At 50.1% G+C, this 23,693-nt stretch overlaps 1 protein-coding gene across 1 annotated transcript in view; it reads left to right on the forward strand.

Moving 5' to 3' along the window:
* The window catches only part of MIPEP (mitochondrial intermediate peptidase), a 79,774-nt gene extending 66,634 nt beyond the window's left edge, over positions 1-13,140 (forward strand). Inside the window, exon 19 of the mRNA XM_069602292.1 lies at positions 12,880-13,140. Within this exon, the coding sequence (XP_069458393.1) occupies positions 12,880-12,977 (98 nt within the window). The 3' untranslated portion in view covers positions 12,978-13,140. The remainder of the gene's footprint in view (positions 1-12,879) is intronic.
* Positions 13,141-23,693: the final 10,553 nt, after the last annotated feature.

Raw genomic sequence — 23,693 nt, forward strand, 5'->3', positions numbered from 1 at the left:
TAAGCAGCCCCCTGAGGAGGCTGCTCCTTCTGCCCTCCCGCTGATGGGGTCAGCTCAGGGCCAGCCTGCACATGGCAGGGCACAGCGGAGCCAGGCTCAAACCTGTGCCTTCAGAGCCCAGGACAGCTGGCTGCACATTTCGTGTGGACTCAGGTAAACGTGCACGCACTTGGCTGGTGGGCCGTGGAGACGGGCAGCCCACTGTGACAGGGGTCCTGGGAGAGAGCTCCCAGCGGCGGCACTCAGGTGCCCCTCCCGACCCCACGTCTGCACGCCCGCACATGTAAACATGAGCCCACGTACGGCCCCAGCCAGAGGAGAATACCAAATCCTTTTCAGGGTTTCCCCTTTCGGTGTATTTTTCTTCTCTGCTTCTAAGCTTGCTGTGTCATCTCTCCAGCAAGTGTGTGCTTCATATGAAACATTTTTGTGTCAGGAACCTTAGTATTTTTCCACGCTGAAACTCATACTCACAAGAGAAAAGCAGGCCTGTGGTTCAGGCTAGAGAAGATAGAGCATCCGGATTGCAGCTGGCTCTGCTCACGGGCACTAACATCTTCCTGATACCATCCCCCAAGACCCACTCCTCCACACACAACAGAGGGTGTGATGCTTGCTGTCACCCCACAGGGTGGGATTTGTAGGACAAGACCATCAGGGGCACCCCCTCTTCTGTGTGTGCGTGGCCAGCCTGAGCCCCAACTCAGGACCGTCCTGGACTGTGGCTCACAGCCTTGAGCAGTGATGGACACGTCAGAGTTGGGAGGGACAGCTCAGTCTAGCTGGTCTTACTCTTCTGTGAAAACATAGGTGCTTCGTCTATTCTAACTACTTACTAGGGACACATAAAGGGTTCTCTTAACTAGTGGGAGGTAAAGAAACAGAGCCCTTACTCTCAAGTTGTGTACCTCTGTGACCAAATACCAACTGATTAACCTCCTAACTCACCTAAGAGTGAGCATTGAGAGGAGCCTCAAGCCGCTTGTCAGTCAGGACTCCCTGCGTCATGCTTGGGATCTGAGTGACGAACACGGCACAGGTGAGCTTGAAGGTTACTCACTCGGTGGGCAGGGTCTGCACGGATCTCCACACACAGGCTTCTCTCCTAACTCTGCCCAGGAGCCCCGGGGTAAATCCACAGAATCCCTCTCAAAACTCTAAATGCCACTTGAAGAAAACAAAATCATAGTTAAAAAGCCATTTCCTTCCTCAAAGGCGGGGGAAAGTCCTTACACAGTAAAACAGAAGTAGATCTGCAGGCAGCAGCTCTGGTGCTTTACTGAGTTACTCGAGATGGTCAGCTTCCCTAAAGGAAGCAGAGTGTGGCTTATTTGCAGGGCAGGAAACGAACACACACTCAGAGAATGGGCTTGTGAACACAGGAGGGGAGGGCGAGGGGGACAAATTGAGAGGGTAACATTGATACACATACACGCCCCGTATGAGACAGCTGGCTGGTGGGGAGCTCGGCTCGGTGCTGTGTGATGACCCAGAGGGGTGGGATGGGAGGGTCAAAGGGAGCCTTAAGAGGGAGGGGATATATGTATACTTATAGTTGATTGACATTCTTGTACAACAGAAACTAACACAACATTGTAAAGCAATTATCCTTCAATTAAAAAGAAAAAGGTTTGGTTGTCTATGAAGCCCATGACAAGTATCATAGTTATCAGATGCTTTGTTGATGCTATCAGATATTTGTCTGACAGAGAAGGCAATGGGACCAGCTCCAGTACTCTTGCCTGGAAAATCCCATGGACGGAGGAGCCTGGTAGGCCATAGTCCATGGGGTTGCTAGAGCTGGACACGACTGAGCGACTTCACTTTCACTTTCATGCATTGGAGAAGGAAATGGCAACCCACTCCAGTGTTCTTGCCTGGAGAATCCCAGGGATGGGGGAGCCTGGTAGGCTGCCGTCTATGGGGTCACACAGAGTCAGACACGACTGAAGCAACTTAGCAGCAGCAGCAGCAGCAAGACACATATAAGCACTTTTAGAGTCCCAAGAAGCTCTCTCTAAATATTATTGCCATGACATGAATTACACCTTTTACTTATACTCAGATTCTCACTTTAAATTACAATATAAAACATTGGTACAGCTGTAATAAAATGATGCTACTATATGCAGGGAAAAAAAAAAAAAACCACTTCTTTCTAATCTTCAGGTCATGTCCTTATCTTGTTTTAAACACATCCATAGCACATATAAGGAGGATGTTTTAAGTAGAATATTTAGTTACTTAATCCTCCACTAAACATAAGATGCCAACACCTGACCAAATCCAAGAATTCTGGGGAAAGTTGCAATCTTTGCACATTCCATACCCTGCAGTGTTCTCTGGTTTAAGCATCACATTTCTTGGTAATAAGAGAACTTACTTTTTGCTTAAAATAAAACCATGATGATATATGCTGTATTCATTTTGTCATTTTCAAAAACATACTGGAAAGCTTCAGGTGTGCCATGGTGAACAGTGTCTCTCACAAACTCTTCAGAAACTGAATGGCTCTCTTGGAGGAAGATAAGCGTGCAAATGAGGTGGTACCTGGTGCCCCCGAGGAGGCTGGTGGAGTCAGAGCGGTGCTGCCTCACACTCTGAGAAGAGAGGTGAATTCCTCCCAGGAGGGTCCGTCCTCCCTCGCAGACCGCTCTATCTTTCTTCCATGTTACCCAAAGGTCTTGAGTAAGTGGCCCTTGTTTTGTTCCTAAGTTCAGACTTTATCTTTAAAAGACTAGAAAAACCCAGCGTGGTGAAAAACCTTCCCTTCCTGTGCCTCCTGCCCTGCTGCTCTCTGAACCCTGTGAGCTCGGTCCTGCCCCCCGTCCCCACGGACCCTGAGGTTCACGTGTCTTCCTCAGCTCGTCTGTAATGTCTGACTTGAGTCTGGGTGGGTCTTAGACTTGTGAGGGTGTCAGTGGCCTGTGCCTGGAGGCCTCAGTGATTCCCCAAAGTCTGTGTGTGTTTAATGCCACATCCTAACTATTCCCGTTGGCAAGCCCTGCCTGACACCCATTGACCAGCAGTGAACTTCTCTGTCCCGTATGTCCCCATGAGCTCCTTGACGGATCCATCCCCCTCATGTGCGGGCACACTCTGGCATGCTGGGCCCCGGACGAGGCTGACCACAGCCACGTATGTGCCCTGCCCGCTGGGTCTCACGTTTCCACCGCTGGTTGTGGGTCCCCGTGCCCCCTGCAGCCTCTGCACAGAGAGTTCTGTGGGGACAGGAAAGGGCAAAGCCCAAGAGTTTAGTCTTTCAAGCGGTTATTTTTAAAAGTTAAACAGCTTTATTCCTGGTCCCCTTTCCAGAAAAGAAACTCTTAGCTTTATGACTTCTGGCCAAAAGCAGTGTGCCCATAGACAGAGAATGTTCTAACTTGACAGAGTTTCAAAAAGTACCAAACATCAGATAAGATGAAAAGAAATGTAGATAAATGAGTCAGTCCTCAGTGAAACTCCCTTCAGTTTTTCTGTGTTGCCAGACTGACTCACGGAACCCAAGTCTAGAAGCCCACAGGGCCTCTCCATAAGCTGATTAAAATCATAATGCCTTACATTTCTGCCCAGCTCTGTGGTTTTCAAAACACATTCGTTTTTGCCCTAGTTATCCTATATCATCTCTTCTAACTTGTTGCATATTATTTTTATTCTAGAAATAAGTCAGAATTTATGGTTTGTATATTCCACAGGGCGACCCTTGTCCCTGTGTGTAAAGAAAACTTCGCTTTCCCATAGAAGCCTCCTTGGTCCGGGAGCACTCGAGCTTGTTCCGACACCTTCCTCTAGGGGAGAAGGTCTGACGCCCTCCCTGCTGGAGGGCCAGGGGCTCCCCGGGGCAGGGCTGGCCCGGGGTCCCCGCCTGGGAGAGGACCATGTGCTCAGGAGCACGCGTGGTCTGGTGGGTGTGTGTGTCAGGGGAGCCCCGCTCACGATAAATGAACTCACAGTGGCCAGAACGTCAACAGTTTGAGCAAAACAGTAAATGAGGCAGCGTTAGGGCGTGACACACACAGAGTAGGCAGCAGGAGCGCATCCTGACAGGAGTGGCTGAAAAACAGACGGGACGGGCCTCTCGTGCGGGAAAACTCAGGTGCGTGCTGCAGGTGTGCCCCCTCGAGGCACTGGGCACTGTGTCCCCCGAGTGTGGGCCGCACAGTGACAGCCCTTTCCATCCTGTGCTCTGGAAGGAAGGGAGAAGCACTGCCTGCCTGGTGTTCACGGTCAGCACCAGCGAGTCACGTTGATCCCGACCCCTGGGGCGACGTGAGGTGATGGACGCTGCTCCCGGGTCCTCGTTCCCAGGTGGTCACAGTCAGGGCCCCGAGCGGAGTCTCGACTCTCAGAGGAGGTGGCGGCTGGGCCCCACCGTGCCGACCCCGCAGAGGGCCTGCCTGCAGGCTCTGTTACGCGAATGCACTTACGTGTTTACCTAGAAGGCCAGATGTTTCTTTGGCCATTAAAAACGTGATTATGGGGGGTCCAACAAGATGGTGAAGTAGAGGAGAGCGTGGGGCTCACCTTCCCCAAGAACGCATCAGAAATCCACGCATGCGTGCAGCGATTCCCACCGGAACCTAGAGACTGGCAGCAGGACTTGTGCGTGGGCAGCTGAGGGAGTGGGCACAGAGCTCAGGCCTGCGCCCTGGGAGGGGACTCGGGGAGGCAGAGACCACGCCTTGGGGAGTGGGCCCCGTCATCCAGCGCACAAGGAGGCCACACGGCACAGCCCCACGACAGCGCAGGGACAGGCTGTGAGGGACAGAGGGGCCTGCACCCGAGGCCATGTCAGCCGAGGGCAGCGCCTGCGGGCATCCCAGCTCCAGCCCCGGCCTCTGCGACGGGTCCCGTGCAAGGAGAAGGGGAAGCACTCCAGAGCAGAGAGGGCCCAGGCCTGATCTCGGGGCTCCTTCTCCAGCATCCTGGGGTCAGACCCCACCCCCCAGTAGAGCAGTGATGGCCACCGAGCAGAAAGGAAGCCTTGCTTCACGCCTGCCTCCAGCCCCACCACAGCAACAGCTTCCAGCTCACCCTGAGCAAACACACAACGTGTGTCCAGGTCACAGCCAGCTCTCCCCACAAAGGCATCAGACTCACACAGTCTGTACAGGAACACACCCTCGTGACAACAGCCCTTCAACAGGTCCTGTTTCACCTGAATTCACAGAGGCAGAGGACGTGCTCTCAGTTAAAAAGCAAGAAAAAACCCTGAAAAATAACAAAAATGTATCAGATAAAGAGTTGAAAGCGTTGGTAATAAAAATGTTAACTGAAATAGAGAAAAGAATACATGAGCACAGTGAGAATTCTAATAAGGAACTAGAAAACATGAAAAAGACCCAATCAGAAATGAAGAAATTGAGTAACTGAAATTAAAAGACACTGGAAGGAGTGAGTAGCAGACGGAGTGATACGGAGGAGCACAGAGGGATCTGAGGGAGAAGACGGGCATCCCGCGCCAGCACAACAGACACAGGTAACATAGAGTTAGAGAGACCTGAGCCTGCGGGACAGGCCTCCTGGCGAGGGGCGAGGAGGCTCTGGATGTGCCCCTCCCGTTAGCGGGTATCAGACCCAAGTCTGCAGCCGTGTCCCGCACGCCCCCGTCCCCCAGGGTGTCCAGTCCATCATCTGTCTTGGAGGCAGGCAGCAGCCTCTACAGCCCCCCCTTCCAAGAGCTCATCACATTCTCTGCTTATAAACAGCTCGGGTCAAACCTTCAGTGAACAGAGGTGCAAAGAGCTAAAAGTGAAGACAAGGTGAGTGTTTCCAACACAGGATAAACCAAGAAGAGAAGGTGTCCTCCCGGAAACAGTGCAACTTTTCATTTTTCTAAACAAACGGGTTGTGGGATCCCAGGAATTGTTGACAGAGCAGTCAGATAACCGCAGACACAGGCCAGAAACAGATGGGTGTTTCTTAGACCTGGGGTGTGGGTGACAGCTTCGCCCGGGTAGGAGGAGTCGCTCTGTCAGGAAAGGACAGGTTTTTCTGTCTGTAAATGTGGCCCTGAAGCCTTCATGGTCCTTGCATTTTCCTGCTGTTGATATTGTCGGTGTTCCAGTGAATAAATTCAACCAACGTGTTTTGCTAGCAACAAGGAAAAGCCTCTGGGGAAGGTAACTTGTAAGCAGAATTTAATTTGTACTGTGTTCACCGTACTTTGCATCGCACACCGCATGTGTTCAGGCCCTGGCGGGTGGCTGTGTCCACTGCACGCTCCCTGCGGCTACAGGTCCAGCTCCTCCTCTCCCCCGGGCCGCCCAGGCTCCTGCCCCCACAGCTCCGGGTGACCTGCTTGGTCACGGTCGCAGCATGTCAGCACAGCACAAAGAGTCGCTTTCAGGACCAGTCTGGGGACGGTGACAGGGCAACAGTGGCCCCTTAACAGGCCAGCGTTTGCTCTGGGAGGTATGACCCCCTTCACAGAAGCAAGGCCGAGGCCCTTCCCCTTGCCCCCCAGGACACACAGCCCTCAGCGACCTGCACGGCCGAGGGCCGTGAGCCTCAACCTCAGGCATCCCAGGGCGGAGCCCTGCTCTACTCTCACTGCAGAGCCCGCGGGCAGCTTCAGTGGAGGGATGGAAACACATTTGCTACCCAGCTCTTGAGGTGTCCAAAGAGCACAGAGAAGGGACGTTTCTCTGGGTTTAACCAGGTTAGCTCCTGAAAGGTCATTTGCAAGGTATCTCCTAGTGACTGAGTCTTTCTGGCCGTCTCTAAAGAAACCCTCTCCTCACGACTCTGTACATAACGTCACTAATAACGAAACTAGATTAAGGATGACTGTACCTAAACCTGATTTTCCCACTTAATAGTTCTTCTTTACATTAAAGTCTGTTAGACAGGACAACCCTCCCTTAACGTCCAAGTCTGCATGCCTCAAATACTCGACCCCATCACGTAAGTTGGGGTACGTCAAGTAAGCCCTTCTCCTCTCGGCACTGAGTGTGTTCAGCGGCAGGCTCGGGACAGCAGCTGAACTCCACTCACATCGTCCTTCAATCAGTTTAAGCAAAACGGAGCTTTAATTTTAAAAATTCTTGAAAGCTTAAATCACACCCTCAAATTAACTGTATAATTTCAGTCCTACATTTTTGTCTTCTTCCTGCACTTTCTTTTCCCTTGAGGATGAGCATTTTATTAAAATGTTGCAGTAGCCCTGTGCCCCAGTTTTCCTGAGATTCTTGACTGACTGCTGCTGCCTTTGTGTCTAGAGTTGAACGGACAGGAGGCGGGAGGGTGCTGGCAGGAGAAGCACAGTGACAGCCACACTGACCCTGGGGCCGGGGGCTGCCCCTGCCGAGCACGCTGCGTCTGTCCCCTCGTGTCTGTGGTCCCAGGGTGCTCGGTTCACCTCCTGCCCAAGGTCACCCCGTGGAGACAGGACTGGAAGAGCTGAGGCTCAGGCGCTCCCCACCCCCGTGGTGTGTGGACTGCTGGTGTCTCTGACTTCTTCTCGGGTAGACCAGGGCGCGCTCACGTTGGGCACGGCTCTGTGCGTGTCGGCGCTGCACCTGCTGGCCGCTCTGTCACCACAGCCGGTGGTGAGTCGCTTCGTACCCTGATGCGCAGATGATACTCTCGGTGCCCTGGGCAGGACGTCCCAGGGACGGAGATGATGGTGTCTCTGTCTTCCACACGGCAGTGGTTTCACGGCAGAGTGAGACCTCACTCAGTGAGGACACACGCGTGCGCGCTCACAGGCAGGCCGCGGTCCTGACCACACACGGGCCGGCAGAACCTCCTCTTCTCCCGTGGAGAGCGGGAGTGAGGGAGGGAAGTGTGTCGGGGAGGCCGGCACAGGGTGCAGCGGCTCGGGGCGACCACAGTGTCAGGAAAAGGTGAGCGGCAGCCAGAGTCACGGCCGTGGGAACAGAGCCCCAGTTCCCCGGAAGGCGCACCTGGGTGCTCCAGGCTGCGGCCTCCCGTTCCTAAAAGCACTGGTTTTTCAGAGGGCGTGGACACGTTTGATGTGTGGGTGTGTTTGTTTAAGGAAGATGTAGAGCTTCAAAAGGCAAAATGTTTTTTAACCCAGAAAGGTACTCAGTAAACGGAATTGTTAAATCCGACGATGAAACTGGGATAAACTAATGAGGAACAGGGCATGTCTGCAGCTCCACTTCCCACATCCTGCTCTCACCTGGCCGGACATGCTGGGCCCGGCCGCCCACAGGCAGGGCGTGGGGCAGAGCCCAGTTCCGAACAGCACAAGTACTGCCCGGCCGAGGGGCTGGGAAGGTTTTCATCTCAAAGGAGGAACGGAGTTTCCCTTCTGGCTGATGTCCTCATTTTCCCAGGACCGACAGTAGGTCGTGGAACCACCTTTAGAGAAGAGCATGGGCAGCCCAGTGTGGAACCCAGGAAACTGCGGAACAAGAGAGAGAGAGGAGCCAGACGTTGAGGCCCAGGAGAGCTGGTCCTCGGGTGAGCTCTGACCTCAGAAAGCTCACTTCACACGGCCAGGCCAGCTTGGGCTACAGTTCCCATCGATCTGGCCGAGTTTGGCACGTAAAGTTATCTCAGCATGAAAAGTAGCCGTGAACTGTTGGGACGGGTGTTCAGACCCAAGGGCGGTCTACAGTCTGCATGGATGACCCATGGTCCAGCGCATCCCGTAAACTGTTGGGATTGATGTTCAAACCCGAGGGCAGTCCATGGTCTGCATGGATGACCCGTGGTCTGGCACACCCCGTGAACCGTTGGGATGAGTGTTTAGGCCCAAGGGTGGTCCACGGTCTGCGTGGATGACCTGTGGTCCGACGCATCCTGTGAACTGTTGGGATGGGTGCTCAGGCCCAAGGGTGGCTCGCGTGGATGACCTGCAGTCCGGGCCGTCCCATGTTGCCGGAGCCGCGGCAGCTGAGTGTGTGGGCCAGTCACAGGCTGTCTCAGTGCTTCTGGCCCCTTCTTGTTTAAGTCGTGGGAAAGTGTGCATGACACAAAATGTCCCATTCTCACCACTGTGAGTGTGCAGCTCAGTGCCCCTCAGCCCCGTGTGGCCATCGCCGCTGTTCATCCCCAGGACTCGCCCACCATCCCCATGTTCTCTTTGGTAAACCTTGTATCACAGCTGCTAACAGGTAGAAAAGGGGTTGATTTTAATTACCATGTCTGTTTCCTTCTTTCCATAAATAAAGTTATGTCGTCAAAAGCAGATGGAAAAGCCAGAGAATACAAAGCAAGCTGTGGTTCATTAGCTGGATAATCAGCTCGGGATTGTATCCGATGATAAAACCCTAAATGCTTGATCACAGACAGCATTTTGAAATTCAGCTTGTGCAGAAAATAAGCAACCTCATCCTTCAGCCCTTGAACTTTCACTGATGGTTCTTGTTACCAGTTACAGGGCCTTTCCCACGTGTTCCGTGCACGATGCTCAATTCTTACAGCAGTCAAGCTGTGTAGACTGTACCCTGCTGGTGTTCTGGTCCTTAGACACACACTTCACTCACCAGTCAGCCTCCGCTCGGGCTGCTGCTTGCAGGAGTGAGTCTTGGAAGTCCAGTCCGGGCCGAAGGCCCTGAACCGGCTGACCAGGGTGACTCCCCAAGCTCTGGCTCTAACCCCCAGTGCCCTCTTTAGGGGCACCTTCAGGCTTGTTCAGAAAAGGAGGACTTTATCCGTCTGCTGTATTCCTCCTCACTAACCCTTCAGAGGGAGACTTTGGGACAGTCAGCAGAGAGAACAGCCAGAAATTTGAGGTTGTAAGATGCTGGGCTGAGCCAGGGAATGTTCCCTTCAGCCTGAAAGCCCAACGTGCCCAGCGCTGGCCCCCACGGCAGCTCCCCTGGGGTGTTCAGAGCTGGGCTGTGATCCCTAAATAGATGATGCCTGTTGGCCTTAACTCTCATAGAAACCTGGCTGACATACCTTCATTTGAGCCAAGTACCGGCACTGTGCCTGAAATGTAGGAGTGTGCTGGGCTTTTATCTCTGATTTAGAAAGAACTGGGGGGTGACCCACCCCGGGCGCCTCCGGTGTTGAGGGCCTCGGGTGTGGGGGCCACACCCGCCCCTCTCCTGGGCTCCGGGGCCCACATGCAGCCCTTGAGCGCCTGCCACACCACGAGGCCCATAGGCGGAAGGGCAGGTCCTTCCAGCTGCACCAGGAAAGACGCAGTTTCAGCAGGAACCACGCGCTCTGGAGAGAGCATCCCTGTCTTCTTACCCTACCCCCAGCATCCCCCCACCACAGGAGGTGGGGCTGGGGGCAGAGACAGACTCTCCCCTGTCTCAGGCCAAGACAGCTCTCACTGCCTGCCTGTATGTCACCTGTTTCCATTATCTGTGGAAAGATGTGGTTATTTAAATGAGAAAAGAAAAAGCAGAAAGGGCTTGCTTTTACCCCAAACCCTGGGTCTAGAAAGTTGGTCCTCAAACAAAAATACCAGTGTCCTCCGGGTATCATTAAGTTCTCTTTAATAACTTGTGAACTAATCTCTTTATCAGGTGGGAATCTTCTTGTAAGAAACCACCAACTCAGGCTGACCAAGCAGAAAAGAATTTGGGGGAACAGTACAGAGGTGGCCGCAGAGTCAAGGGGCAAAGCAAAAGCCAGCTGAGAAAGCAGCTTCTGGGCTCCGTGTTGGGGTAGACGAGCTGCTTCGTTGCCCATACCAACTCACTGCCCTGGTGTCCATAGGCCTCCTGTCATTGTGACTGGGAGTGGGTCCCTGAGGGGCACAGGGCTGGCACCAAGCTGAGTTAGGAAGGCAGGGGGGCCCATACCTGGGGCCCAGCTGCCCCCTAGACGCCCTAGTGTGGTGGCCAGGATGGCGTTCCCTGCGGGCACACACATAACCTGCAGCTGGCAGCCCCTGAGCAGCAGGCTACGGTGCTGCACACAGGCCAGCACCCAGCTCGGGCAGGGCCCCCAGAGCCTGCCCCAGAACCCCTGGAGACCCTAGTTCACTGCCATCAGGCCTGGAACAGCCTCCTGGTCCTCCGAGGTCGTGAACACTGGTTTAGCAGAGCAGACGAGACAGAAACGTTCGGGCTTGCCCCAGGTTTTATCAGCCCGTTTGCCTCTCGGGGAAAAGGAGGAGGAAAATAAATGAAATCGTCATCGTAACTGCTTGACGGGCTGTTCCCTGTGGGCCTGCGGAGGGCGGGCAGGCGGGACTCTGCTTCCCTGAGGGTTCCCTGCAGCCGGTCTTTCTTACACTGCCGCCCACATGTCCCTCTGAGGGGGAAAGTTACCCTCGGTTTTGTTTTACAGTCTCAGCTCCCCGCGGCCCCCACCCCTGCCCTCCAGAGAATGTGTGTCAACTCCACCCGCTCTGGACTTGGCCCTCCAGCAAGTTCTGGGGGCGCCTATGAAACTGCTCATCTCATCACCACCCTTTTAAGACTTAAAACTTGACACAGAGAACATCTTCACCAGCTTTATGAAAAAAATCCACGTGTTGCTGAAATCTTTACCATCTACATATGTAAACGCTAAATTCAGCTTTTCTTATTTGTGGAACTGCCTGAAAACATTTTGTTTTTAATTCCCTGTGTAGAAGTTGTTAGTTCCTTTTGACACTTGCAAACACTTAGATCTAACTAAAGCGAGGACACTGCAGCCGTGGGGCAGGAGAATTCCCGCCCTGGGAAGTTAGTGCGTCCTCTCTGAACCTTCATCTTCACCGGTCGCAGCACACATACCACGGTCCAGCCACTCTTCTTGGGCCAGGTTTTATTTAAAACTCCCCCGAGCGTGTGTGCGTTTCTCTGCTTGCCCCGCGGCGGCCGTCCTCTGAGATGCAGAAGTGGCTGCAGGTGGCCCTGGAGAGGGTGTGGCCCTGAGGTGGTGGGTCCCGTGTCTGTGGACAGCTGGTGGAGGTGACAGGAACTCTTCATGGGACGGTCAGCCCCACCTCCTGACAGTTCTAACCATTTAATTAGAAGCAGTTTGTAATTACAGGATGTTTCAAATGTTACAAGGAAGGGAATGGTGAAACAGGCTAACACATCTGACCGAAAGTCATGTTATGGTGTTTGCCCCACAGCTGTTCTCTGCATTAAGAACCCTGGCCCGTAGGAAATGCGCAGACAGGGTTTACTGCTCTGAGTACATGAAAGCCTGCGTCTCCAAGACGCAGAGTGGAAGGCGCTGTCTGGCCATCGTCAGAGCCATCACATCCCACTGCCAGAGACACAGGAGGACTAGGGGGCCTTTCTCGTCCCTAGGAACTATTTTACTGTAAAGAGAAAATTGCTTTGAACTTTAGTTTTGCAATTAAAGACACAGCAACGGAATTCTCTTCCAATAGCCAGTCCTTATTCCTCAGATGGCCCCTGTGACGGAGATGTGAGGACCTGGGTTTGAATGCAGATGAAAGTACTTTGGGCTCTGGTGAGAATATGACGGCATCCGTATTGTTCCTGAGCACACAGGGTCCAGTGAGGGGCTGCCAAAGCTGTGTTGGCACTGCTGCTTTGTGTCCACTGTACAAGCCAGGCCTTGGCCAGTCCCTGTGGCCGTGTTCCCCAGTGGGGGTGACCGTGTCTGTGTGTCCAGCCCTAGGCCTGCCTGAAGCTCTCTACGTTCCACTGCAGATGGTGGCCTGGATGGGAACACCCCTGGCCCCCAAACCTGGAGCGTGGTTCCTTGCACTCTTGGTCAAGTGGGCTCCAAGGGTATAGTAATATCTCCAAAATACATTTGGGTCTAAATTTCTAAGCTAAGTGTTGGTGAGATAGTATAAAAAAGGCAATAAAACAAGAAACTGCTCAGAGCCCAGGCACTGCCTGGACACTCTGGCACAGCCTAGTTCCCAGATCACAGCTCCCGAAACCGAGCGTCCCTGACCGTGTGGACGTGCTGTCTGTCCGTCACTCTGTGCTGTTCCTGAGCGAGCTGGCTGACCGTCTGTCTCTCTGTTGGCAGGTATGCTTCAGAAGCGTCCTTCTATCGACGACTTCGTAAACACCCTGGTTTCTGACCTGGACCTAGACTTCGAGACCTTCCTCATGGATTCTACGTAAGGGAGACACCTGAGTCCTTTAGGTCAGGGTCATGGTGATGCTGATTCTGTTGTTAAGTGCTGCAGCTACAAACACTTGTTTCTGAGTTCCGTATTCACTTCTGTGATAACTTGTGAAAGGCCTCAAACCCATGGATCTTGGAATAAATAATTTTTTTTAAAAATTGTGCTGGCTTTTAGCCTGTTTGGCAGATTCTGCATGATTTCTTAAGACGACTGTAGAGGTGGCTGAAAGTGGAGCAGTCAGTTATGGCGGTGGAGAAACCACGTGTGGCCTCGACAGTGCCCTGGCTCCTCCCATGAGGTCCTGGATGGACCGCACAGGCGCACCTCTGACCTGACGACGAATACACGGAGCTGCAGCGCAACAAGGGAGTCGTGTGTCAAGTTCAGCCTCTGGCAAATCTGGAACCGAGATGCAGACGCTGTCTCTGTCCTAAGCATTACTGCATACCGTATCGCCATGTGTTAATTACAGGAAGGACTTTTTTTTAGGTCAAGGTGAGTGTATTGTCCAAACAGCATAATCTAATTGCATGCAGAACCATTTTCAAGTCCACCTAATTTAAGCTAGTCACACACACACAAAAACAGGTTATTATTTCAAAAAATCACTTCACACTGAAAAGATAGGCCCTCTGAAAAGGCAGCTTGGCTGTACCACACCACCATCTGAGGCAGGACGGCACTGTCTCTTGAGCTTCCTAGAAGCTTTCCGTGGGTGCTGACCGTGCCACTTCAGCACTGGCTCGCACGCCCACCGCACACACACCCACACCTCTTACGGAGCACACGGTGAGAGGAGCATCGACTCGCTGTTGTGTCACACTCGTTTTAAAGCAAAGAAACTGTAATAAAGTCCAAGACGAGAGCTAAGAGTAAGCGAGCGGAGGCACCTGCTACAAGGGTAATGAACATAATGAAAGAAATCTAGCTGCCCCGTGGGCGCTGGGGATTTCAGAGGCGGCCAACAGTAGGAAACTGAACCGATTTAAGGAAACCACAAGGTTTTTTGAAGGATAGGCATCTGTCAGAATACACTGGCTGTGGTAACAGTTACAGTCAGTGAGGCACGTTCCACAAAGTCCCAAGCAAAGGGAGGAGCACAGCAGCTACAGCACACGGAGTATGTTTGCTGACGGCTTCTGGAGACCTAAGCCAAGAGACAGGTCTGACAGCCCGGCCAAGTCTAGAAGCAGAGACCCAAGGATTTGGAGCCGGGGTTCCGGCTGAAGGGGCTGTAGGACAGTTCAGCTCAGTCTCAGTCGTGTCCGACTCTTTGCGACCCCATGAATCGCAGCGTGCCAGGCCTCCCTGTCCATCACCATCTCCCGGAGTTCACTCAAACTCATGTCCATTGAGTCGGTAATGCCATCCAGCCATCTCATCCTCTGTCGTCCCCCTCTCCTCCTGTCCCCAATCCCTCCCAGCATCAGGGTCTTTTCCAATGAGTCAACTCTTTGCATGAGGTGGCCAAAGTACTGGAGTTTCAGCTTTAGCATCAGTCCTTCCAATGAACACCCAGGGCTGATCTCCTTTAGTATGGGACTGGTTGGATCTCCTTGCAGTCCAAGGGACTCTCAAGAGTCTTCTCCAACACCACAGTTCAAAAGCATCAATTCTTTGGCGCTCAGCTTTCTTCACCATCCAACTCTCACATCCCTACATGACCACTGGTAAAACCATAGTGTTGACAGTATTTAATGTTTTTCCTGCCTTTAAAGTCAAGGATTTAATTACAGACTTTAGTTTAAAATGACACCTGCTAGCAGCCTCTTCCAGCTTCTCACTGAAAGACCAGTGACGAAGCAAAAAGGCAAGGTTAAAAATCCCCCAAACTAGGACACGTGTCCAACCTTCTCCAGGCAAGAAATAGATGAGCCACATGGAGAAACGTCAGTGATCCCCCCACACCGTGCGGGTCCACCTGGATGCTGGGGCAGGGGGCTCCTGAGGTCTCACACAGCTAACACACTGCACTCCAGCCCAGGAGCAGCACCTGGCAAACCACCTGTGGCCCTTCTGCCTTCATCCTCTCCTGGCTCCTCCCCTGTTGAATTTCTCAGTCTGTGAACACATGGAAACCAACGCCCAGAGGATCCTTGGGCAGGAAAGAGGGCAGGCCTGCAGCCATGCCCCTGCCCCTCATCCCATGGGAGCTGAGGGGTGATGCAGGCCATGGGCAGAGCTGGGTATGCCCCCCTCCCTGCCCATGGTCTCTGAGCTGGGGAAGGGCTATACTTGCTGGACACAAACGCAGACTCTCGTCTGGGAAACGGACCTGGAGACACTGACACCAACCTGCTGTCAGTTACAGGTAAGTTTGAAGAGGAGCTTTGGCAACTCCAGGTGTACCTGGCACCGAGGCCCTGGGCCTTTTTCCTCCCTTTACAGTTGAGGGTGAGCGAGCAGCACAGGAAGTCACAGGGAGCCTCAGGGAAAGGAGGGGAAAGTCACCTGAAAGATGCCGGAAGATCCCAATTTGGAACATTACTTTGTTTTTAAATATTTTGTGTTAAGGTTTAGCCAACCAACAATGTTGTGGTAGTTTCAGGTGATCAGCGAAGGGACCCAGCCATACATATACATGTATCTGCTACCCCCCGCCCCTCCCCCGCCACAGACTCCCCTGCCGTCCAGGCTGCCATATGACGTTGAGCAGAGGTCCCTGTCGCTCTAGAGTAGGTCCTTGTTGGTTACTCATTTTAAATATAGCAGTGCTGGACATTGTTTTTAAAGGAACTAAGGCACATTGCAGAAAACATCTCTGCTGTTCTTAGTGAGACGAGAAAACATGGTCTTTATGAAGCTGAAAGCCATCAAGAAAGAACAAGCAGAAATTTAAAAATAAGCTGAAAAGAGAAGTAAGAAAAAAGAAAAGCGGAGAAACTGATTAAGGTGCAGTGATGTAAAACATTATCAGAGCAGACAGGAGCAGAACTGCCAAGGAGAGATGACGAGCGCTCTGAGTGTGGGTTAAGTGCAGACGCTGTGGGAGCCGGGAGCCAGGGAGCAGCCAGGGTTCCAGGTGGAGCCCGGACGGCTGGGACAGAAGCAGTCACCAAGCCCTAGTTCTCGTGTCCTGTGTCCCCAGAGCTCAGGACGGTGAGCAGCACATCGCTGGAGCTCTGCCAAAGGCATGCCCTTCAGTGAATTTAAGGAAGCTCTTATTAAAAAAAAAAAAGAATATGTAATTTAAGAGGGAATCCTTTCTGGCCACCCAACAATGTATTGGGCTAAATGCTACTGGACTATGCAATCAGAAATGGCTTAAACAGTAAGATTTTTGTTGTGTATGTTCTGTCACAATTATTGAAAGCTAAATAAATGCAAGCAGAGAGAAGCGAATCCTGCATTCCAGATCAAAACAAAGAAAGAAAACAGTGGAGAGAGGCCCCAATGAGACAAAATCTGCCTTTTCTTTTGAGAACTTAAATATAATTGCGATTATAAGCCAACTGACCTCCAGTGGGACATTTCCCAGGAGTTGTTAGTGTTCCACAAACTTGGAAGGGTCCTCTGTTCATACATTTGGGAAATACAAGTGAGCTGTGAGTTTCACCGTCTCAGCGGCAGGCCCCCATCCACAACATGCCTCCTGAATGTGTGTGATGACAGCACCCACCTTTGTTGGAGGACCTACCAGTGATATTCTTCAGAACACTAGGGACTAGGTGCTAAAAACCATCCAGCGAGAAACAATGGGCTTACATGTACAGGAAAACTCACGGTGTTCCCAGAAGTCAATGGTTCATCACCGTGAAAAGGACAGTGAAAAGTTTCGAGAGGCAAAGACTAAGATGCAGAATGGCATTCTCAGATACACACAGGCTCTGGAAATTTTCCAGCTTTGTACTTTTTCTTTAAAAATCACTAGAAGAATAAGTAATTTAGATCAAGAGTCAAAGCAGAGGAAACCCTAAGGAGCTCCTGAGAATGTTAGGGGTCACTGCCTCTCTTCTCTACTACAGCTGGATAGAGCATAATAGCAAATTATTTTATTATGAATGCTTTTCCTTGTGATGGGAGTAAACCCATAACACAGCAGTTTCTCTGGGAAAAATTCTCTCCTGTACTTAGGGCTTACCATCAGCTTCCAAAAATCCAATTTAAACTACTTATAAAAATGTAAACAGGAAAAATAATAATAATCCAGAGAAAGAACTGAAGAATAATGGATAAAATGTTACTGTGATTGTCTTTAATCTTGAGATTTTGGCCTTTTATTTTCCTTCTATTTCCAAATTAAAAAAAAATAGGCAATGTGTTAATTTAAAAGTAATTTAAAATTTACAAAAGTTTAATCATGACATAGCTGAATGTAAAAGCACGTTTCCAGTTCTAAAGAAATATTAATACCTGGATGATATAAGCAAGTTCAGAAAATGTCTCTGAAACATTCAGGCACAATCTGTATGGGCAGAAATTGCATGGATACCCAGGCTTCAGGCTGATTTCCTCTCGCTGGTTGAGATAAGTATGAATAGCAGTGCATGACATTCATTTTCAGTTCTTGAAGAGCTTTATCACATGGTCATCCTGCCTGTGGCCCACTGCCCAGGAGGGCACAGGGCAGGTGGTATCGGGATACTGTTGTGACCGTGGGGCGGGCAGGCCGGCCACGTGTCGGCCTCTGGGCTGGTCACGCTGATGCGGGACTCCTGGCCTGCGCCGGTCACTGCACCCGGGTCTTCAGAGAGGATGCAGTCTCCTGCAGGCACCCAGGTGCACGTTGAGACAGAGCGCTGGGTGCTCACACGACCCACCGGGCCACACGGCCTGAGGGCACTTGTGGTCTTCCTGCCTGAAGAAGCCCATGCCCGTGGACAGACCACAGATGTGACACGTTACAGCATCAGACCGGGAGGGACGAGGTTGGGGATGGAGAGAGGAGGCCATCTGCAAAATTCACCCACAGAACTTGCTGCCCACGAGTCGGGGTGGGTGGCACCTATGAGCTCATCTCAGTTGTGACTTGACTTTAGAAAACCGTGTGGGAAGCAGCGCCGGAACAAGCCTGTGGGGGCCACTGGGACAGTCCGTTGGGTTCATAAACAGCTTAACACACACCTTTCAAGTAAGACCAGCAGCAGTGATGAGCTGCCCTCAAGGCCTGTCCCTGCACTGCACCTATACAGACCAGCAGGTGCTGGGTGCCCTTCTGCCCTCCAGACACCCTGCAGCCAGGGTGACTGCCCTCCACAGGCAGCTTACCTGTTATTTCCTCCAACTTTCATTATGCCTTGGGTGAATGCTTAGCCTATTAATTTTCAGCCTATCTTCTTTTCTAAGATAGGCATTTAAGTCTAAACTTTCTCCTCCTCAGGGACCCTGGACTTCTTATCAACCTACCTAGGAACTGACTCTCTCATTTTCATTGCAGTGTGATCAGAATCCATATTCTGTACTATTTGTCTTCTGCAGTTTACTGACACCCACCATATAGCCCTGTGTACGGTTACTGCTGTAAACATGTTAGATGCAGTTGGGAATAACTCCATGGCGGATTCATGTTGATGTATGGCAAAACCAATACAGTATTGTGAAGTAAAATAAAGTAAAAAAAAAAAGTTTAGTTGTTAGGTGCAAGGTCTTTATCGTCTGCTTAATCTGCTGTAACGCAACGAAAAGATGTACTAAGACCCTCTTGCCATAACTGTGGATTTACCTATTTATCGCCATAATTTTGGAGAAGTCAATGGCACCCCACTCCAGTACTCTTGCCTGGAAAATCCCATGGATGGAGGAGACTGGTGGGCTGCAGCCATGGGGTCACGAGGAGTCAGACACGACTGAGCGACGTCACTTTCACTTTTTACTTTCATGCATTGGAGAAGGAAATGGCAACCCACTCCAGTGTTCCTGCCTGGAGAATCCCAGGGACGGGAGAGCCTGGTGGGCTGCCATCTATGGGGTCGCACAGAGTTGGACACGACTGAAGCGATTTAGCAGCAGCAGCAGAAACAGCACTGTAATTTGGTCTATTTTTGCTTTTAGATTTGAGGCCTCACTGCTAATTACAAACAAATTTAGAAATATTTTATCTTCCTGGTAAATTTTTAAATCATTATAAGATGCTCTTTATCTATAGTTATACTTTTTAGCTGAAAATTTATTTTGCCTAATTCATTATAACTACACGTATTTTCTTTTGTTTAAATTTGCGTGATGTATTCTTTATTCCCTCACTACATCATTACATGTTTGGTGTGTCTTTACATGCTATAGAGCATTTACAGTTTAGATCATGTCTTTACAATTATAGAGCATGTCTATACATGATCGTCTGTTGCTTCTCATTCTGATATTCTGTGTCTTCTAACTGGATCACTTAGTTCATTTATGTTTCGTGTAAAGCACTAGTGATTTTCTGGGCAACTCAGAACACTCAGAAAGTGGGCTGAAATCCTACAAGAGCTACTTCCTGGTTCTCCTTACTCCTGTCAGCACCCAGTCCTAAGGCAGGGGAGCTACCCAAATGTCACTCCCTGGAATGGCCCTGCGGGACTGTCAGAAGTGTGGTGCAGTCTCAACACTGCCTTTTCCACACAGACATTTCCAGAGCAAAGACACCCTGAGTGCCGAAGCACCCCTACTCTCCCCCTGGTCTCAACCAGGTTCCTGTTAAACAGTTAGCCCATGTGCCTGGTCCACCGTGACAGCAACCTGGAATCCTGCCCCTCAGAGACCTAAACACAATCACCACATGACCCAGCCACTCCACTCCTAATTTCATTCCCGAAGTTACACTCACAGCAGCAGCACTCACAGCAGCAGCACTCACAGCAGCAGCACTCACAGCAGCAACACTCACAGCAGCGTTACTCACAACAGCCGAAAGGTGGGAATGACCTGACTGCCTACACCAGGTGAGCAGGTTCACTATACATGATATGTCCATGTAATGGAACATCATTTCACCGTAAGGAGGAGTAAAGTGCTGATCCCTGCCACAACACGGATGAAACTCAGTCATGCTCAGTAGAAGAAGCCAGACACAAGAGGACAAATACTGGATGATTTTACTTAAAATAGGCAAATTCATAGAGACAAAAATTAAAACAGCGGTTTCCATAGGCTGGGGTGGGGTAATGGGGGAATTATGCTTGGAGTCACACAGAGAATGGTGGTGGCTACCCAGCAATAAAAATGTAATGAATGTACACTTACTAGTGTCTAAGATGGAAAATGTGTTGTGAACACTTGATCACAATGTTAGTTATGCAATATACCAAAAACCCCTGAAGTATATACTTTAAATGAGTAAATGTTACAGTATATGAATTATATCTTAATAAAGCTGTTTAAGAAATAAACCTCGAGGACTCCCCTGGCGACTAGTGAAGAATCCACCTGCCAACTCAGGGGACGGGGGTTTGGCCCCTGGTCTCGAGATCTCCATGGCCCCGTGTGCTGTGCAGCAACTAAGCCCATGCTCCACACCAAAAGATGCCGCACAGTGAGAAGCCCACGCACCACAATTAGAGGAAGCCTGTGCAGAAATGGAGACCCAGCACAGCCAAAAATAATACATAAAACTGTTTAGAAGAGAATCTATAATTATACTTTATCAGTATTTATCTCCTCACTACGCTGTGAATGGACTGAGGCCAGATGCGTACCCTTTCATGTTCATTCAGGGAAAAACAGAGCGTCTGGTATGGCGGCCCATCTGGCTGCATCGTCACCAAGGTTCCAGTGGCAATCAGTGGATTCTTGCTAAATGGTCTTCTGCCTTAACAGATTCTCCTAACAGAACAGTTTTCTTCCTGAAATTGGTAGATATTTTTACTTTCTTTCCTCACTCTGTCGGTTCAGTTCAGTTCTGTCTCTCAATCGTGTCCGACTCTTTGAGACCCCATGAATCGCAGCATGCCAGGCCTCCCTGTCCATCACCAACTCCCAGAGTTCACTCAGACTCACGTCCATAGAAGCAGTGATGCCATCCAGCCATCTCATCCTCTGTCGTCCCCTTCTCCTCCTGCCCCCAATCCCTCCCAGCATCGGAGTCTTTTCCAATGAGTCAACTCTCCGCATGAGGTGGCCAAAGTACTGGAGTTTCAGCTTTAGCATCATTCCTTTCAAAGAAATCCCAGGGCTGATCTCCTTCAGAATGGACTGGTTGGATCTCCCTGCAGTCCAAGGGACTCTCAAGAGTCTTCTCCAACACCACAGTTCAAAAGCATCAATCCTTCGGTGCTCAGCTTTCTTCACAGTCCAACTCTCACATCCATACATGACCGCAGGAAAAACCATAGCCTTGACTAGATGGACCTTAGTTGGCAAAGCAATGTCTCTGCTTTTGAATATGCTGTCTAGGCTGGTCATAACTTTTCTTCCAAGGAGTAAGCGTCTTTTAATTTCATGGCTGCAGTCACCATCTGCAGTGATTTTGGAGCCCCCCAAAATAAAGTCAGACACTGTTTCCACTGTTTCCCCATCTATTTCCCATGAAATGATGGGACCAGATGCCATGATCTTCGTTTTCTGAATGTTGAGCTTTAAGCCAATTTTTTCACTCTCCACTCTAACTTTCATCAAGAGGCTTTTAGTTCCTCTTCACTTTCTGCCATAAGGGTGGTGTCATCTCCATATCTGAGGTTATTGATATTTCTCCTGGCACTCTTTATTCCAGCTTGTGCTTCTTCCAGCCCAGCGTTTCTCATGATGTACTCTGCATATAAGTTCAATAAGCATGGTGACAATATACAGCCTTGAGGTACTCCTTTTCCAGCTCTAAAACATAATGTTTGATTGGAAGTGTGGCTGTTTCTGCATATGATGAAACAGCTCCATTTTGTTACAAAATTGTAACTTCCCAAAAGAACCTAGTACACATTAATGCTCATAATTCTTATTTCTCTCTCCCTTTCAAGGCACAGAAGCACTTTTTTATTTAGTTTTAATATCTTCAGAAATAGATGGAATGTCACATAAACAAAGTTAGAATGAAGATTGGTTTTCTTTTGCTATGCAAACTCAATTTATCTTCTTCCTACAAGATTTTTAGAAACATGAACACTTTGTTGATGCTCCTGATTGCAAATGACAGGATGCAGAGTAGCCTGAACAAAGTGGACAATTTCTTACAAAAATACTGTTAGAATGTCTCACAGCCACCCAAGGACAGTCAGCAGGAGTTAGGATGCTTTGGCTTCAAGTGAGATAGTTCTACAGTCAACCACAAGGGAGAGCACTGTCATGCCACATGGTTATGGGTGACCAAGGGAAGAGAGCCCTAAAAAGCTTCACGTGCTGAGAAACTGGCCACTTCAGCGCTCACTGTGGAAGAGCCACTGGCAGGACATTCAGAGCCTCAGCTGCTCACTCTCCTTATGAAAGGGTCCAGGGCCCCAGCTCTTAAAAGAAGGGCTGTTTTCTAGAAGTCGACATTTCTCTTTTGCAGCTGACTAATACATTCCCAAGTATCATGTATCAAAAGGGCCTGGAAGGAGAGTCAGAAACTCCAAGTTAGGAAACCGAGTCAGTTCAGCCTCTCTAAAGAGAAGATGCTGAGCCAGGCGATCACTGGGGGAAACGCCTGAAGGAGACACGGGAGGTAGCAGAGGCGGCAGGTAGACACCGATGCAGGTCTGCAACCTGTGAAAAGAGGGCATGGAGGAAGACTCTCAGGCAGGAGGAGTCTCAACTCAGCCCAGGCCAATGTGGAATCCCCACGTCAGAACTCCCAGCAGAGGGGTCTGCATCCCTCGGAAATTACCCAGCCTCCATAGGGAAATGGACTCCAACCAACCAAAACCAGCTTGAGAAAGACCAAGGTGGAGAACTCGCACTTCCCATGTCAAAACTTAGCACAAAGTTACGGTAATCAAGACAATATAGTACTGAAATTTGTTGTGTAGTGGTCGTGTCTGACTCTATGTGACCCTGTGGACTGTGTAGCCCACCAGGCTCCTCTGTCCATGGGATTCTCCAGGCAAGAATACTGGAGCGGGTTGCTATTTCCTTCTCCAGGAGATCTTCCCAACTCAGGGATCGAACCTACGTCTCCTGCATGGAGAGGCAGGTTTTTAACCATTGAGCCAACAGGGACAGACGCACAGAATGACAGAACAAACTAAGAGTCCAGAAATAATGCTTTGCATTTGTGGCCAGCTGACTTTTGACAGGGTGCTAAACAATCCAACAGAGAAAAGAACACCCTTTTCAAAAAATCAGAGCAGCTGGATATCCACACACAAAAGAGTGAAATTGTACATCTACTTCACATCATATACAAACGTACTCAAAATGGAGATGGCCCTATATATAAAGAGCTAAAACTAGAAACAGCTACAAATTTTTATGACTTTGGGTTAGACAGGGTTTCTTAGACATGACACCAAAAGCATAAGAGACAAAAGGAAAAATGAATTAGACTGCATCAATATTTTAAACTGTTCAATTTGGCTGTAAATTAAACCAACAAGAAAATGAAAAGACAGTCCACAGAATGGGAGAAAATAGTTGCAAATCCTATCTCTGATAAGGGACTTATAGGCAGATATAGTAAGAATTCTTAGGAATCAGTAATAAAAAGACAACCCAGTTAAAAATGGCAAAGGATCTGAATAGACATCTCCCCAAAGAATATATACAAATAGCCATACAAACAGGTATACAAATAAGCACTGAAAAACACTCAAAATCATTAACCACCAGGGAAATGCAAATCAAAACTAAAATAACATGACACCTTCATATCCACCAGGATGGC

Source organism: Ovis canadensis, chromosome 10 (assembly GCF_042477335.2).
Source record: "Ovis canadensis isolate MfBH-ARS-UI-01 breed Bighorn chromosome 10, ARS-UI_OviCan_v2, whole genome shotgun sequence".
In the NCBI taxonomy this organism is placed as follows: domain Eukaryota; kingdom Metazoa; phylum Chordata; class Mammalia; order Artiodactyla; family Bovidae; genus Ovis; species Ovis canadensis.